The sequence below is a fragment of the Acinonyx jubatus genome, chromosome B4 (genome assembly GCF_027475565.1).
Source record: "Acinonyx jubatus isolate Ajub_Pintada_27869175 chromosome B4, VMU_Ajub_asm_v1.0, whole genome shotgun sequence".
In the NCBI taxonomy this organism is placed as follows: Eukaryota; Metazoa; Chordata; class Mammalia; order Carnivora; family Felidae; genus Acinonyx; species Acinonyx jubatus.
Window position 1 is genome coordinate 63,273,181 of NC_069387.1, and position 18,314 is coordinate 63,291,494.

The window sequence follows — 18,314 nt, forward strand, 5'->3', positions numbered from 1 at the left end:
TCAGGCAGTACTTAGCTGGAGTCCAGCAGTCACTGAGTGTGGAAACAGGAGATGGAGGGGGGTTGAATGGGCTGGCATGGCAGCATATACCAGGGAGACACTCTGGCAAGCCCCAGAGCAAGCAGAGGGGAGCCCTTTAGAGAGAGATATAGAATGTCTACGAGCTCTGCCAGTGACCACGTATCTGAAATTTAGGTTCAGTTGCGATGTTAATTCATCACCTAGCTTAAGCTGTGGAAAGTTTTTCCTAAGCATAGATCTTGTCCTTCTGGAATAAGCAGGAATGCTACAACATGACCCTACCTGACTAATTCCTAGATCTTCTCTGTGACTGAATTTGTTTTCCACCCTTGAGCTTTACCTGGGTGAGAATGCTGTGAAATATAGATGGGAAAATATTTTTAACCTCTGTTTAGTTTCTCTGGAACATAAACCTTAAAAGATACATTTGAGAAGGGTGCTGATAAAGGGTGTTGATAAAGGGAAAGCATCAAATGCCTTCTTGCAAATGTAGGCAGTGCTGGTGTTGGGGGGTGAGGGTTAATTTCAGATGCAATGCTCCTTCTCCTTTTACCCTCATATGAGGGAAGCCACACCAATATTGTGTCATCCACAGTACAGTTTTCTAGCGTCTTTGTCTTTAGTTCCCATAAATCCCCTGATATAATTGGGAGGTCTGTCCCACAAGCAGTAATTTCTTTGCACTGTAAACATGTTTTATATAAATCTAAGGACAAATTAGGACCTTCTTTTGTGCCATCACTTCAAGGAAATAGAAGAGATTAGGATGAGTAAAGAATTTGCGAGAGATCTGACTCCAATTTGAGGTCAGAATGAAAGAATTTGTGGGGCGCCTGGGTGGCTCAGTTGGTTAAGTGTCCGACTCATGGTTTTGGCTCAGGTCATGATCTCATGGTTTCTGAGTTCGAGCCCCTATCAGTGCAGAGCCTGCTTGGGATTCTCTCTCTGTCCCTCTCTGTCTGCCTTTCCCCTGCTCTATCTCTCTCTCAAAAATAAGTAAGAACTTAAAAAAAAATAATTTGCTACCATAAACTACTAAAATCCAAAGACCCAGTTATTTAGAGTAGTCATAAAAAACCAATACCATATCACTAAAAACCACATTAGATAAGGCTTAGACAACCTTTATCAAGGACCTAATATCCTGGGCATTCTTGCTCAAGACACTCAAATACCATCTCTGACTTCTTCCTGAAGGTTGAATATGAACAACCTAGAAATCTAGATCTATAAGTGACAAGACGCTTAAATGATGCAGAAGTATAGATAGGCATGGTTGATAAGCCATGAAAGACTAATTTGTGAATGAGCATTCATTGATTACATAGTTCAAGGCAGGTGGTAGATAATGATGCCAATTAAGTGACCAAGTAATCTAGTAGGAGTTCAACACATGCCTGTTAACTGTTTGCAGAGTAGGACATGTCATTGAGAGGTATAAACAGTATCATAGGAATTCAGTGCAATACAAGAATACAAAGCATTCCTGGCTGAATTTTTATTTTCTCAGTGGTTTGTGGTACCATTTGCATTACACTAGCGTCACAAACCTTATGGTCTCAGTAAATAAAATGAAAACACATTTCTAGCCATGCATTTAGTTTACATTTTAATGATGTTGGCCCTATCGCTATGATGCTTATGTGCCATAAATAACTTCAGATGTCTGCAGATGACATCCATTATGTTTAGACATTGTGGAATGTTCACTATTAAGACTAAGGTAAGAATTCTGTCATAAAGGGAAAAGGGGGAATCTTCTTGTTTTAAAAATAGACATTCTGCATTCTCTATGAATTTTTTCACAGACTTCAGGTTTTTCTGTATGCACAGTGTCTTCTGCTGAAATATGCAAATGTTTATGAAATAGCATCTGTGTACTAAACTGTGCTAGATGCTAAACATTCAAAGAAGACTGATACATGGTCCCTGCCCTTCAAGAATAGGACTCACAAACTGGTGAGAATGTTGGGAAAGAAACAGATCATTACAGTTTGATATTATACATGCTGTAATAGAAGTTATGGAAACATTGCCGAGGAAGCAATTGATGTTTCCTAAAGGAGTTAGGAAAAAAAAAAAGACTTCATGGAAGCAGTTTTACTTGAGTTTGTTGTTAAAGGATAAGGAGTTGTTTTCCAGGAGAGGAAGAAACAATTCCAAGCAGAAAGAATAGTAGGTAGAAAGTCAAAGAATAGAATGATATATTCAGGGAATGGTTGTGAAGATGTCTGTGGCTGGAAGCAAGATTTTTTATTTACAAAGTTAAGTTAGGGAGCATGGAGAATGTAGCAAATGCAGACATCAGCAAATCTACTCATGGGCTGAAGATACTTAGAGTTTCTAACTTCTGAAAAAGTTTTGTGCAGTCTGGACCAACAAGTCTACAAACAGAACTGAGTCTTTGGGGGCATTTCTCACAAATAATAAATGAGTTTGTGCTTCTATTTCAGATCTTGCTCTTCTGTTATTCCCTTCTCTCCTCCCCTTGGATAACTGACCATTTGGCTTCATATGCTTAACAATTTGTTACACCTACATTTTCACAACTTAAGCTTAATGGTTCTATATGAATATATGTATAAATTAAAAAAAAAATTAAACTGCCATTTTTCTCCCCAGATCAATTTCTGCATTCTGGATAATTTTCTGAATCGATAGTATTTCTGAAGATTCCATTGAGTTATAGCTACAGAATATGCTAAAATATTTTATCAGTAAATTCTCATTTTAATCTGAATTTAAATTCAATTAAAACCTATAAGAAGCTACTTTGGAATCAAGACATTAACAAGTTACTCTATCCTAACATTGTTTTAATTATAAAAAGAATCCAGGTATCTCGATAGAAATTGGCACTTTGCATAAGAAAGTTCAAGCTGTCCATTTTAAGCACAAAAGGAAATGTTAAAAACCAGGAACATCCCATTAGCAATGGATTTTTCTTCATTAGTAGTGGATTTTTTCATTAGTATTGAGTATTTTTACACACTCTGAAAAGCTGCGGTTAACAGTTTGTTTAAAATGGTATGTTTTCGGGGTGCCTGGGTGTCTCACTCGGTTAAGCATCCGACTTTGGCTCAGGTCATGATCTCGCGGTTTGTGAGTTCAAGCCCCACATGGGGCTCTGTGCTGACAGCTCAGAGTCTGGAGCCTGCTTCAGATTCTGTCTTCCTCTATCTCTCTGCCTCTCCCTTGCTCATGCTCTGTCACTTTCTGCCTCAAAAATAAATAAAACATTAAAAAAATTTTTTAAATGGTATGTTTTCTGTTTGGCTTCAATATATATATACCATGTGCTGTGCATTAAACAGGCAGTCCCTGAATACACATTGATTTCATGCATTGATTCAGTTAACATTTTTCTTTCTTCTTACGGTGTGTCAAGCTAGTTTTCAGTTTGAAACGCTGTTAATTCCAAAAGATTCAGAAATGCCCAAATTCTAAGTTCAAAGGGATATTTTAATTCATTCAAACATTTTGGAATTTCTCCTTTTTATGGAAATTGTGAAGAATTAAATTAGACTATAATTTATTGTTTTGAAGTTGTATGCAAAGGCAGGAAGTAATCGGTTCCTTGTGAATTCTTTTCCTTACACACGTGATATGGATTTATAGTTTATTGTGTACTCATACTATAAATTGCAATGGCCTGTGTCTTTTATTCTATGTTTTAGGCCCCTAGAGCACAGGGGCAAGAATATTTGCATTCTGTTATATTTCTTTTTCTTTTTTACTTTTTTTTAACATTTATTTATTTTTGAAAGAGCACAAGTGGGGGAGGAACAGAGAGAGAGGGAGACACAGAATCTGAAGCAGCCTCCAGGCTCCAAGATGTCAGCACAGAGCCCAACATGGGGCTCGAACTCACGATCCGTGAGATCATGACCTGAGCTGAAGCCGGACATTTTACTGACAGAGCCACCCAGGCGCCCCGCATTCTGTTGTATTTCATTTGGAAGCTGTGCTTCTTTACTGCCTTCTCCTTGATAAAATCCGTCTTGGATAAAGTTTAATTTTAGCTCCCTTTCTGTCTGAAAAATTGCAGACTCAGGAATCTGCATTAAAATATTTTCTGAACTACGATCATTTCCTTAGCTTCTGATACTCTGGTTCACAGCTGGCTTCCAGGGCGATTTAACCATGTTATGGATTTTAAAGAAAAACTGCCTTATGTCCGTCCAAGTACATATATATGTTTATATAAAATTAACCAAACCAATTTCACTTTCCATTTATGAAAGAAAGTCCTAGACCCAACATGGAAAAATCTGTATGATAGGTTTTCCTGATACGAAAATCCTAAGCGTTGTGATTTTTCTGCTTCAGACAGCTGAGGTGGCTCTAGCTAATCTCAAGAACAAATATGAAAATGAGAAAGCAATGGTGACTGAAACTATGACGAAGCTTAGAAACGAACTGAAGGCTTTGAAAGAAGATGCAGCAACTTTCTCATCCCTGAGAGCAATGTTTGCAACAAGGTAACAGTTTTTTCTTCCAAGATGAGGTGGGGTGCTTGGGAGAAAGACTTTAAAATTCACATTCACATGCACACCTCTTGGTGTGCCATCTAAGAGGGTGAGGGGTGAAGAAAATACTTGAGATTCCACTCTGACCTAAGGCAAAATGTTGTGTACTGTTTTCCAGAGCGCTCTACTGGACACACTGGATCAAGCAATTCGTTTACATAGAAGTATTTTTAAATTAATAGATATTTTTTCCTAGAGCTTATGTGCCAAAAAGAATTATGACCCCCCCCCAAAAGCTTCCGATAATGGGGAGGAATTGTTTTTCTTAAAATTGCTAAATATTGTATTATCACCACTGAAATTTATTTCTGTGACATAAAAGTGCTTATCATTAGTAGGTATTGCATGAGAAAGACATGTTCATGATGAATATAAGTACTCATTATATCAGCTAATTATTTGGACTTTAATACACTATGAATTAAATTATAATTTTTTTTTGTGAGAGAGAGCATGAATGGGGAAGTGGGGCAGGGAAAGAGAGAGAGACAGAGAGACAGAGAGAGAGAGAGAGAGAGAGAATGAGACAATCTTAAGCAGGCACCACACTGTCAGCACAGAGCTCAACGTGGGTCTTCATCTCATGAACTGTGAGATCATGACCTGAGCTGAAATCAAGAGTCAGACGCTCAACCAACTGACCCATCCAGGCACTCTTAAATTATAATTTCTAAAATGTAGTTGTATTTATCACCAAGTTTTTCACATTGCCATGCTAATTAACTAGACAAATGTTAGTGACTACCTCTCCCCACCAGTTTCATTATGAAGTGCTTTGTGTTTAAACTTGAAGTGATTAAGCATGAATGGATTCAAAGGTTTCAAAATCTTGAGATTTTCAATAGTGTCGCCATCCCCTTTTTACTGTCACAATTCGGTGCCACAACAAAAGCAGTCATGTATCTTATATAATACACACGTGGTACAAAATTCATAAAGCATAACTATGGGTTTATTTGCAGATTTAGTAGATAACTTATATGTAGCTGATATAAATGTAAAAAACAAAACAAAACTAAACAAATCCTGGGATTTATAGGAGCCCTGGAATCTGCCCGGCTTTCTTGCATATGAGGAGAGAAAAGTTTCAAGCTCATACTTTGTGATTGACTCTCTTGGTGATGGCCGTTAGACGGCTGAGTGCTTGGTGAACCACAGAGATGCAGAAGACCTGAATGAGCTGACCTCTGGGTCTGATCCTGGGAGAGTTTGAGGAATAGAGTGGATATATTTAGACACCTCTGGCCACCGTGGGGGGCAGGATAGAGAATGGGGATGGTACACAGTGCTCCCCTCTTTGATGAAAGAAATCAGTCAGCATTACATGTAGAATTAAAATATATATATTTCCTCTTTTAAACAGAAATCAAAATATTTTTAATGGGACATTTATAGTCTTAATCTGGCTTAAATAACCAGAAATTTGTTTTTTTGTTTTGTTTTGTTTTGTTTTTTTTTAGGTATAGTAACTGCCTTGCTCCATAGTATTTTTAAAAATATTGTTATCTGACCAATTAAAATAAATCCAGGATGTTAAACCCACCTCGTATTTTACTAAGACGCAATATTTCTTTTGGTATCCCTACTATGCTTCTTGACATTTAAGTTTAACAAATATGGGACCCACCTGCATTTCAAGTTCTTTCACCTAGAGTCTGTTTTTTCTTTAAAATGCTGCAAGGCTTATCTTAATTTCAAAGTTTGCACGGCACATTTTGGATATCTCCATCAAGTCATTAACTCTCAGCTGGTGCATGAAGAGTATTTGTTGTTATTATGTTAGTGGGTAAGTAAACTCAGAAAAAAAAACTGAAAATTGTGTGATCAAGCCTCCCTTCCAAATGTTTATGTGCTTAGATTTTACTTTTGTTGGGGAAAAAAGATCACTGAGCTTATCTTTTGGCTACAGCACAAGTATCAAAGCCGAAGAAAGATGTCCCCGACAGCCTGCTATATCTGTATCAAACCCTATGCAAATCTTGATTTTCTTTGACATCTATGGCTTTATCTTCTGGTTAAGAAATCTTTGAAAATATTCAGGTTTCTAATTCAGGCAAATCTGCCATATTGAAAACAGTGCAGCTGCAATGGGGACTCAAAGTAAAACCTATAAATACAGATAAAGGAGGAAATGTTTTCTTTATAAACACTATTATTCCTTTGCATGCTACAAGCCTAGTCTATGATAAACCTGTCACATTCCTCTGAAGAAGATCATGTTACACAGTAGAAGAAGCTATTGTAACACATCTAAGATGATGTGAACATTACCTGAAATGTTACAGTTCACTCTTCTGCCACCATGGAGCAGCCTCCATAATAACTCTGTCACTGGGGTTTAAGATGTCATCCATTAAGAGTGTCCCCATATGCACTCCATGGTATGGAAGAACCATCAGTTCTTGAACCTTCTCCAGTTTTCCACTGTAATAGGTTACCTCCATTCTGCTCAGGGAAGACCAGTGTTCTATATCTAAATTCCAGTGAAATTCTCAACTCAAGTTCCACATTTAGTGTCCCCAAGATTTTCTCCTGACCACTTTTTTGTTTGGGTTCTAGATGTGATGAGTATGTCACACAGTTGGATGAGATGCAGAGACAGTTAGCAGCCGCAGAGGATGAGAAGAAGACTCTAAACACTTTGTTACGAATGGCTATCCAGCAAAAACTCGCCCTGACCCAGCGGCTGGAGGACTTAGAGTTTGACCATGAGCAGTCCCGACGCAGCAAAGGCAAACTTGGAAAGAGCAAGATCGGCAGCCCTAAAGTAAGTGGGGAGGCATCAGTCACCGTGCCCACCATAGACACTTACCTCCTGCATAGTCAGGGCCCACAGACACCCAACATTCGGGTCAGCAGTGGCACTCAGAGGAAAAGGTATGCATGCAGCGATCTTCATAGTATGGTGCAGAGGCCAGATTTTTAGTTAACTGCAAAAATTAATGTGCTCTTATTGTGGAGGATGGAGGAAGGGAAGGAAGAGAAAAACTGGGAGTGGGTGTATAAATGGGCCTTGCTTGGCCCTTCCAAATCAAATCCTTTTGATAATCGTGTTTATTTGTTCCTTTCTGTCCCCCGTGCCCCATGTCTTGATTAACCATAATATAATTTTTGAGTATCTGTCAACATTTTTGCTGTTCTTTGTATGCATAAATTTGCCTCTCCCTTACCTCCAACCTAAAAATTGATAGACAAAAAAAGGTGGATATTAAGAATGAAGCTGCGTTTTACGTGACATTTAAAAGTCATTGTACCTCTGGTAATAGTGCTAGTTACCAGCTTCTCTTTAATGCGGCAAGGATATGAATATGTTCTTTTAGGGAAGCTTGTCCACATTACCAAATCTGACAACTGACTCAAAGGAGATGTCTATATTTAGGTAAATGGAATTGATTGTGTATAGTCTTTTCCTTAAAAGCAGGTTGTTGTGCCTTTTCATTTCGTATGTGAATGTTGCTCAAAGAAATCATTTGCAAGGTTATTAGTGGCTTGATTTGGTGACCTTTTTACAGAGTCCTGGATGTTGAATTACTTACCCTGTATTTTCAGTTAATGGTAAAATTTGTATTTTAGGAATTTTCAGTAAAGTATCAAATAATATAAATATTTTCTATTTGCGGTTCAAACTGACTAACGATAATAAATTTCTTTTCCAGTATCCAGTACAGTTTCCAAATAGGGTTGTATCCTGGTATGGAAACTAAGCAAAAAGCAAAAATCTTGACTTACATGTTTTAAAAAAATTAAATGCCAATGTAAATAATGTTGTCACTGGTGAGGCTTTGAAAGGTAATTAAAGTAAAACTTTTTTGTTTCCTATATGTATTTTCTTGGATCTCCTGCAAGACAATTTTCACCTTCCCTTTGTGATCAGAGCCGTCCCAGGACTTCAGGGGCTACCTACCTACAGAATTTATTAAGAGTTCCCCCTGATCCCACCTCCACAGAATCATTTCTTCTGAAGGGCCCCCCTTCCATGAATGAATTCATCCAAGGGCACCGGCTCAGCAAGGAAAAAAGGTTAACCGTGGCTCCACCAGGTAAACATTTTTTCCTTGGGTGCATGTGATGCAGATGATTAGCTGAGTAGACCACTCCCCCTTCCTCCCAACCACTCATGTCCACCCATCCACGGAGTCCAACTTGGACCACAGGTAAATTCCTGCAGCTAACATAAAAATGCCTTTATGCCTAGCGTCCCGTTTCCTCCTTGACTCGGCCAGACGAGCATTCCTTAGGAGTCTCCAAGGACTTCCTTTTAACAGCCAATGATGGAAAATGAGAGTTGGAAGGAATGGGATAGGTCAAGGGAACCTAGCAACAGGCGTAATGCAGGGCACACCCCCCGGGTCCTATCTGCAGCGTGGTAGCTCATAGCGATTCCATCTTGATCAAATTTTGTCATTTTGTTCTGATATTTTTTAAGGTAGTTTCAGTCAAGGGAGCTATCTTTATAAAAAGCCTTTGGGGCTAATCTCCTTTTGTATTGACTCAGAATGTCTCTTCAATCACTATAGAGAAAATAGAAGTAAAATCCGCTAAGGTTTTGCTCCTCTGGAACATTTACATCTTAATGTAATATTCTTGTAGTTTGCAAGCCCTTATTGATTTATGCTTACCAATATGCTCACATTTTATTTTTAGCTTCACTGTTTTGCATTTTTCTTTTTCTTTATAAAAAATTTTTCCTATGAAGAGCTTCCTATGTGACTTCTGGCAAATAAAGTTCAGCCCTCTGAGAAATCCCTGCATGCTAATTATAGGTCAAAGGTGTCATACAGGAAGTCCATGAAACAAAATAAGCCCAAAGGCATCATAATGGTTAGTTGTCACAGGGAATGAAAAACTAAAACTAATTCAAGTTAGTTGTCAACACGAGCATCTATATTTCTGGCCTCCCTTGAAAGATTCTGAATATCTGACAGCCCGAGGTCAGTGTCCATGCGTGTCAGTAACCTGTCAGAGCCTCGTACTGGCTTTTCCACAGCCCCCTTACTCCCGAGTACTGATACCCAGCCTGCTGCACCCATTTTTGTTACCTTCTGGACCCTACTATAGCCTTTGAGTTTGCCACAGAATTTTTTTTTTTTTAATTCACTTTAGTTGTCTCACCTACCTCATTTACTTGATGTTTACCTTAATTCCTTTTTGGAAACCTCTGCCTTTGGATCTGTAATAATATCCTCATATGATTCATGAATCAGCCTACTGATTGGGATGAAAAGGTGTGGTGTGGAAATTTATAGCACATAATCAACATTCTAAGAATGTTTGAGCAAATGGGTGATGATAACGAGTTGGGAGAGCATAACAGCCCAAATGTATGCCAAAAAACAAAACAAAACAAAACAAAAACAACAAACAAAAACCTACAACTCTGCCAGGTGTTCTTACCTTCATAGCTCATTTCCTAATATTTCAGACCCCTTTGGAAGGTACCTTGAAGTATCTGTAAATCACCAAAACGATTGTGATTCATCAGGACATCTAACTTGAATAAAACACGTCAAGTTGTTTTAGTGTTCCAAGTGGATTTAGTAGCACTATCTATTGGAACTTAGGAAAGAAATCCTATGATTAATTAGGAACCCTATTGTATTTGAATTAAAAAGTGACCTATCAGTAAGATTAAAAATTAATAAATATTAACAATAACTGTTTTCATTTTGTGTATGATCATTTGATCCTTATTCACATTAATGTGTATTTACATCATTGTCATTACATTGTCGAAACCATTAACATTACATTGTAAACTTTTCTATGCTACTACCTCGACTATTTTTATTTTTAAAGGTTGTATCATAAATTTTATTTCAGATTTTATTCCTTTAATCTCTACTTCTCCTGTTAACTGCTGGGGTGTTTTTTCATTCTTTGTTATTTTCTGCAGTGCTACTAGAAATACCCTCATGCATTCAACTTCTCATCGGTTTTGTGTTTTTCTCAAGTGAGACCACTGGGTTACAATGATGAACATCTTTATGTTTTTTGCTCCGTTTTGATGTTGCTGTCAAAGAGGATAGATCAGTGTGCTAAGAGTCGCACAAAATACTTTTCCCTTTTCCACACATTCTGAATGTTTCTAGTTCTTTTTGCACACTGTACCCATCTTGCAACTCTAAGGCTAGTGAGCCTACATGAACAAGAGTAGCATTATGTTTTCTCAAACGCTTGAGTTTCAAATAACCAGAAAATGCCATTGGTCTTAGAAATTATTATTTTATACAAGATTAGAGATGTAAATAATGTGGCATTCAGAATCATCACTAGGCCAGAAAATCATTTTAATCACAACTTACTATATATCGATAAACCTTACATTTTTAACCATTTATTTGAAGTTAAAATAATGGAAGAGGGAAGGGAGTAAAGCTGTTATCATAGCCTAAGGAATTTTCAGTTTTATACCACGGGCCCAACCAGATTAGTTCTTAATCAATTTTTAGAGCAACCCAGCAACATTTTTTAAAAAGTTTTGGTTAAATCAATTACTATAAAAAGTGACTAATTACCTATACCAAATTGTAGCTTCAAAAAATATATTAGGGTTATTGACACTATATATTATTTTTCCTAGGCTGAACTGCATTGGGTAAGACATATTAAGTATTATTTATAATGGTTTTACTATATAAAATATGTTCAATAAGCTGAGAAAGGGAAAATATACCATATATATCCAGTCCAATGTTCTCTGTAAGAAGTATTTTGGACCCATGGGAAATAATAGATTTTATTAGTCTTTTTTATTCGTGAGTTTACTGTAAGTTACTGATAATTATAAAATTTACCAGCTAGTAACAATATATGTTCATTTTAAAAGGACAATTCCCTGTTAACTTATTAGAATGTTTTTTGATAAGTTTTCTGAAATATGTTTTTAATAGGTTATTGTAGGTGATTATTATTATTCTAATAAGTGGGTTTTCTATTGAGGACCATTGAAGTAATTAAATTAATCAAATCATTTCAGTAGACATACAAAGAGTTTAATTTGTTTTGAAGCCTTTTGTTGAGGAATTATGACAGATATGAATCTCATTTAAAAATTTAAAACACAAAACATAAAATATTATTTACCATATATAAGGTATATTTTCAAATAGATTTTATTTCTTTGAGATGGTCAGGAGAAAACCCATCTTCTTCAAGCTACAATTTCTCAGTTTCTGGAGAATCAACTCTAGGATGGGGCACTGATTTTCAAAATTAATAGATTGTTTTGTACTAATTAATTTTCAACATTAATATAACCTTTTGGAGGAAATTTTGGCCTTTGCTTCTGATTTCAGCTGTTTCTGCTGCCTCATCCCCTGAAATTCCAGAGTTTCTGTCCTTAGCTTGTTGACTTTCTTGTTGATGACTTTGTCCTTATCATGGCATACAAAATGTAGTGTCCTCACACATATGGCTACTATCCTTGATGAATTTGAATCCAAAGGGACTCTGTTGTCATCAACGAGTTTACAATCAGGCAGCAGGTGGCGCATCTTTATAAAATCATTAGTTGTTTTATATTATTTATAATATAAATGGTTGTATATTATTTATATAATAATAATAACAATAACAACATCTTACTATTTCATCAATACTTACAATCAGTCTACCAGAATATGTGAAAGAAATCCGTGTAACGTATAGGTAAGAGTTGCTATTTGAGTAAAGACTTGACTGCATGATTTGCGCAGGTAAATTAGGTTCCTGAACCCAGCTGCAATGTGTGTATCTGTGTCTGTGTGGAGGCTTCCCCACACCAACCAGCAATTCTCAGACACCATCAGGGTGTGCTACGATTCAACTGAATTCTGACACTGTGTATCCAGAAATAACACTGCATTCCACGGTCCCACAAAACTGCTGCTCCCTGCTTCCAGACACCAGTTGAAAGGCCAGATTATTACTTGTGCTTCTAACTAACTGGCTGTAGATTAGGGGTTCCAATGACTCCCACTTTGGCTTCAGATACCAATCATAAATTAAGTTGTTACCTATATTTCTGACCAACTGGCTATGAATCAGAGTTCCCATGACCCCCTCCTCAGGTTCATTAATTTGCTAGAGCAGCTCACAGAACTCGGAGAAATATGTTACTTACTAGATTACCAATTTATTGTAAAAGGATCTAAATCAGGAACAGCCAGATGGAAGAGAGGCATAGAGCAAGGTATGGCAAAGGAACTGGGAGTTCCATGTTTTCTCCCAGAGCACACTGCTGTCCCCAAATCTCCTCAGGCATTCACCAGTTCAGTCCTTTTGGGGTTTTTTGGAGGCATCATTACACAGGCACGGTTGATTAAATCATTGGCCATTGGTGATTGATTCAGCCTCCAGCCCCCTCCCCTGCCCTGAGGTTGGGCCTGGTAGGACTGAAAGTTCCAAGCCTCCAATCACGTGGCGAGTTCTCTTGATTTTCCTGGTAACCAGCCTCCATCCTTAGGCAGAGTCCAAAAGTCACTTTATTAACATAACTGGGGACACCATTGTCACTCCCAACACTTAGGAAATTCCAAGGGTTTTTTGTTTTTTTGTTTTTTGTTTTTTGTTTTTGTTTTTGTTTTTGTTTTTTGAGAGCTGTGAACCTGGAACTATGGACAAAGATCAAATAAATCTTTCTTATAAATCACAGTATTGCAACAGGATAAACAAGAAATTTCAAACTTACAAAAGCAAGTTGGAACTCTCTTCTTGAAGTAACAGCCTAAGCAGTTTGCTCTTCGTGCTGCATTTTCCGTTTAGGAGCTTTCTCTTTTGGATGTTTTGCTTTCCCATATCATTTCACTTCCCTCTGTCCCTCCACACTTCTCTCTTTCTCGCCCTCTCTCTGAAACCATTACTGAACTCGTGTGAGAGAATGGTATTCTTGTGAAATCTGAACATTTTGTATGATGTTTTAGATTTTACCCGTGTTTAAAGCAGCTCACAGAAATGTGTTAACCTTAGATATGCAATCACCCTTTCAGATGTATAGTCAACAATAGACACGAACGTGTTCATTAGTGAAAATTTCACTGCATTCAAACATTTATTTGTCTGTCTTTTATATTGCAGTTTATGCTCTTAAGCATGTATCAAAACCATATTTCTTAACTCATTTGCTCACTCACTCATTCATCAGAATGTAACAAAATGTATTGAGCTACCATTATGTGTCAGGCACTTTTCTTGGCTCTTGACATAATATGTTATGTAAGTGAAACACCATCCCTGTGCTTCAAGAAACTCATAGTCTGTAGGGGAGGTAGGTAGGCAAATAAGTAACGGTATTAATAGGTTTTCCCAGAATAAACAGAGGGTTTTGGGTGTTTAGGAACATTCTCCCAAAAGAAATGCAAGCCCTGGTCGTGAAAGGTGGCTAGATGTTGATGGGCAGATGATAGGGATGCAGGTGTGGGTAATGAGCAGAGCCTCCTAGGAAAGGAGGTCGACCAATACAAAGGCCACGAGGTTGGGAACTAGAAATTGCAGCAGGACTGAGGAGTGATGGGAAATGACACTGGAAAGACAAGCAAGGACCTGAAAACAGACGGCCAGGTTAGTGAGAGTGGACTTTATTCCATTGGCAGAGATGACTGTTTTAAGAATAAGAACAGGTTTTCATCATATACGATTGCCCTGATAAAAGGTGGAGAATGGATTGGATGTGCCAACACCTAAGGGAAAGAAGCAGATACAGTGTCTGAAATTTGCAGATGAGAGGTGGTAGAGACTGGAAGTCAAAACTGGAGCAGTGTGAATGTTGACATGTGTCTGAATGTAGAGAAGTCCAACCATACCCGACAGCTGGTATGTCCTGTGTACCCACAGCCTACTTTAACAGCCTGTCTCCTTCATCCTCCCACATTTTGTAGGTAGAAGGAGCTCAGTGAATGCTATTTGAACTGACTTCCTGAACTAACAAACAGCCTCAGTGGTGGTTTTTTTTGTTTGTTTCCTAAAGCTTATTTTTTCCCTTAGAGGCCTCTCCATTTTTGTGGGTTCCCTTTCCCCATATCAGTATGCTTCCCGCCCCCAACAGGATTTAATTCTTGAAATAGCCAGAGTGAACAGCATTCTGTTGAAACTTGTAACCTTGGGGCGCCTGGGTGGCTCAGTCGGTTGAGCGTCCAACTTCAGCTCAGGTCATGATCTCCCAGTTCATGAGTTTGAGCCCCGAGTAGGGCTCTGTGCTGACAGCTGGGAGCCTGCAGCCTGCTTCGGATTCTGTGTCCCTCTCTCTCTCTGCCCCTCCCCTGCTCATACTCTGTCTCTCTCTTTCTTTCTCAAAAATAAATAAACATTTAAAAAATTTTTTTAAAAAAAGAAGCTTATAATCTTTTGGGCTTGTATTTTCTCTTAACATAGCTTCTATAGAGTTCTTCTTTACAGATGAAAGCTTGGGTCTTTTCTGATGCTGGTCCATGTTGCCCTTACTTTGAATCTGACAAAACAGAAGTTAAATCAAAAATATCAATCCAGGGGCGCCTGGGTGGCCCAGTCGGTTAAGTGTCTGACTCTTGATCTCGGTTCAGGTCATGATGTCACAGTTGGTGAGTCTGAGCCCCATATCAGGCTCTGTACTGACAGTGCAAAGCCTGCTTGGGATTCTCTTCTCTGCGTCTCTCTCTGCCCTTCCCCCACTCTCTCTCTCTCTCTCTCAAAAATAAATATTTAACAAAAATATCAATTCAGAAAGTTACCAATCACATGTCGAAAAATACATGTTTCTGTCTTGCCCCGATGTAATATGGAATTAGAAATTGGTTCAGATTTCCAAATTTCAGTGTATCATGTATGTTGCAGGAGTATTTTTATTTTTCTGGGTTAGTCATGCTTCATTTTACAGTGGAAATGTCCGACATCCTCACATTTCTTTTCAGTATTTCTTTCAAGGAGCAATTCCATTTTTATAGGAAATCTTTTACTATAGAATGAATGATCTTGAGTTGGAATATGCAATGTTAAGAATGCCATCTGGGGGAAGAAAAAAAAAAGAATGTCATCTGAGAGATGTGTCTCTTCATTAAATTCCAGTTGAAAATTGAAAAATACCCGATTGAAACTGAACAATGTAGCTTATTTTTCCCAATAGCTCTATATTTGGTTTGGTTAGAGAAATACCTGTGTATTCTCTAATTTAGCTGAATGTTTTGATTTTTGTCTAGATAACGAGTTTCATATAAAAATATCTTAGAATTTTAAGATTTTTCCCCTTTCTTATTTTCTCTTACAAAGTGTTTAACCTATATGTATCCTATACACCAGTTTTACCATTGGGTACATAAATTACACAAATTATGAAGACTTTTCTGATCCCTTGTATCCACTAGATAGAATTGCCTTCCTCTTCCTCTCTGCCTCACTACAGGTGGCAGGGACACAGTGTCTTAAATCAGATTCCTCTATGAATCTATAAGGTTTTCAGCAGGAACCCTGTTCCTTGATCTTTTACTCTTCAAGATCTTGCACTGTTCGTGGCACATAGTTGGCCCTCAGTTTGGTGGATAATTGATAATCAGTCCAAATTTTCTACGGTGTCTCAAAATATTTAGCTTTATTGTGGTTTATCATCTATACATGTAGTTCTTCTGATGTGTAGATTAGAAATAGTGTATTTCAGATGTGATGTAATGTAGGTAATAGAATAAAATCTGCATAACAGTTGTATTTGGGAACTTTTCAAGTGGGGTCTTCACTTCTCTTGTTTTATTCAGACAATGTGATATATATATATTATATATATAATCTTGAAGTTCCTGTATTTGGTTGTTTTTATATATGGGTACTTAAAAATCAAGGCAATTATAAGAAAATATCCACTTTAGAGGCAAAGTTTATGAATCCATGTAGTACAGAGTAAAAGATTGCATATAAATATGTAGGCTTTCCTCATTTTTTACTCTTACTCCTTTTTATATGTTTTTAAAATAGTTTTTAAGTATATTTTCAATAGATAATGATGGTCCAAAGTTCAAAAGGTACGAAAGAATATAAAATAGAAGGTAGCTCTCTCCCAGCCTCCTTCTCATATCCTTCCAGAAACATTCTCTATATGTACAAGAGAATATATATAAATACGTACATATATAATCACAAGTATATATTATATAAGTATGTATTAACATTGGCACAACCACAAACATTGTTATGCATGCTATTTTTTTCACTTAATATATCTTGGCTTCCTTTATATCAATATTCATCTTTTTGTTTATTTTTAACCAGATGTTAATGAGGAGAAGGAAGATATACTTGAACCCTTTACAAAATCTTAAAAATGTTTTCATGTGTAGAATAGAAATATTTCTTGCTATTCAATAAAATGGGAGTCATCAGATGTTTCACCTCCTAGACCAGAGCTATTCATTAGTAAGATAGTGTGAACTAGATGTGTAATTTTAATCTAGTAGCCGTATGAGAAAAAGTAAAAAGAAACACATGAGCTTAATTTTAGCAATATGTTTTAACACAGTGTGTCTATATTATTATCATTGCAACATGCAGTGAATAGAAGCAAATATTAGTGAGATATCTTATGTTCTGTTCTTCTTGGTCCTTGAAATTCAGCCTATATTTTGTACTTGGAATACATTGCAGTTTGAATTAGCCATATTTCAAGTGCTCAATAGCCAGATTTGGCTGGTAGTATTTTATTGAACAGTGTAGTTCTAGGCCTTCTTGCTTACCAATAGTTTTAACTACATATAATTTCTGCACAGAAACTTCAGTTTTACTCACTAACATCTAATTTTAAAATGAGACTTAAGATGGTACATATTTAGGTTTTCTTTTAAAATGAAATGCTAGGGGACACCTGGGTGGCTCAGTCAGTTGAGCATCACTCTTGATTTCAGCTGAGGTCATGATCCCAGGGTTGTGGGTTTGGAGCCCCGTGTTGGGCTCCATGCTAAGCATGGAGCCTGCTTGATAATTCACTCTGCCTCTTCTTCTGCCCCTCCCCCCATTCTCTAAATAAATTTAAAAATGAGACATTGGGCCAAATGTTTTTTGTTGCAGATTTATTCTGCTTTGTTTGTCCCTGATTGGTGGCAATGCTTTTTTAGATAGGTACATATTAAATGTTTGTATACTCTTCTTTATACTTCTCCTTTATTTGTTACTAGGCATCTTTGTCAGTATTATAATTTAATTCCTGTTGTTTAGGAATATCCTAAGAAACCATATGTCTTAAATATTCTTAAAATAATAACACAACTGAATTTTTCTAAAATTGGTATAATCAAGCTTGTAAAAAGTCCATTTTATTTAAGTAGGGAGTACATTGAAAATGTTTATAATGCATCCTGCTACTTTTAAATGACAGAATTTAATGACACCATATATAGACTGAAAACACACAAAAAAAACTCTTTCCAGGTGGGTCCCCTGTATTTCCCTTTTGTCCAGGATAACAGAGAAGATAAAGACAATACTAAATAAATAGTTTCATGGTGCGTACTAAAGCCACTCAATAAATAATGCAGAATTTAATGGAACATCTAACGACCAGAGGATTTTAATTTATTTTTATTTTTGTCTTTGTTTCCTAGTCCTTCCTCTGTGAGGTATACTATCCAGAACTTAAATTTTCTTGAAAGACTCCATATTTAAAATCTGAGCATTGTAAGCAAAATTAGCAGTGATAAAAAATTTACTGAAGGGATCCTCAGGAAAACAACATTGTGGCAGGAATGTACATATTAGATTAGACAATATTTTTTATTCCATGTTGACTATTTTAGTATAAGTATGTAGTTTTAAACCCACAGAAATTGAAATTTT

The 18,314-nt window shown here is 36.9% G+C and overlaps 1 protein-coding gene across 4 annotated transcripts in view; it reads left to right on the top strand.

The window, feature by feature from the left end:
* BICD1 (BICD cargo adaptor 1) overlaps positions 1-18,314 on the top strand; it is a 247,444-nt gene that overhangs the window by 203,256 nt on the left and 25,874 nt on the right. For 3 of the 4 annotated variants that reach the window (XM_027035867.2, XM_027035869.2, XM_027035871.2), the window contains exons 6-7: positions 4,351-4,502; positions 7,110-7,317. In XM_027035867.2, coding sequence (XP_026891668.1) covers positions 4,351-4,502; positions 7,110-7,317 — 360 coding nt within the window. Of the gene's footprint in view, positions 1-4,350; positions 4,503-7,109; positions 7,428-8,396; positions 8,591-18,314 lie in introns of all 4 variants that reach the window. The other variant, XM_027035866.2, reaches the window with a different exon arrangement.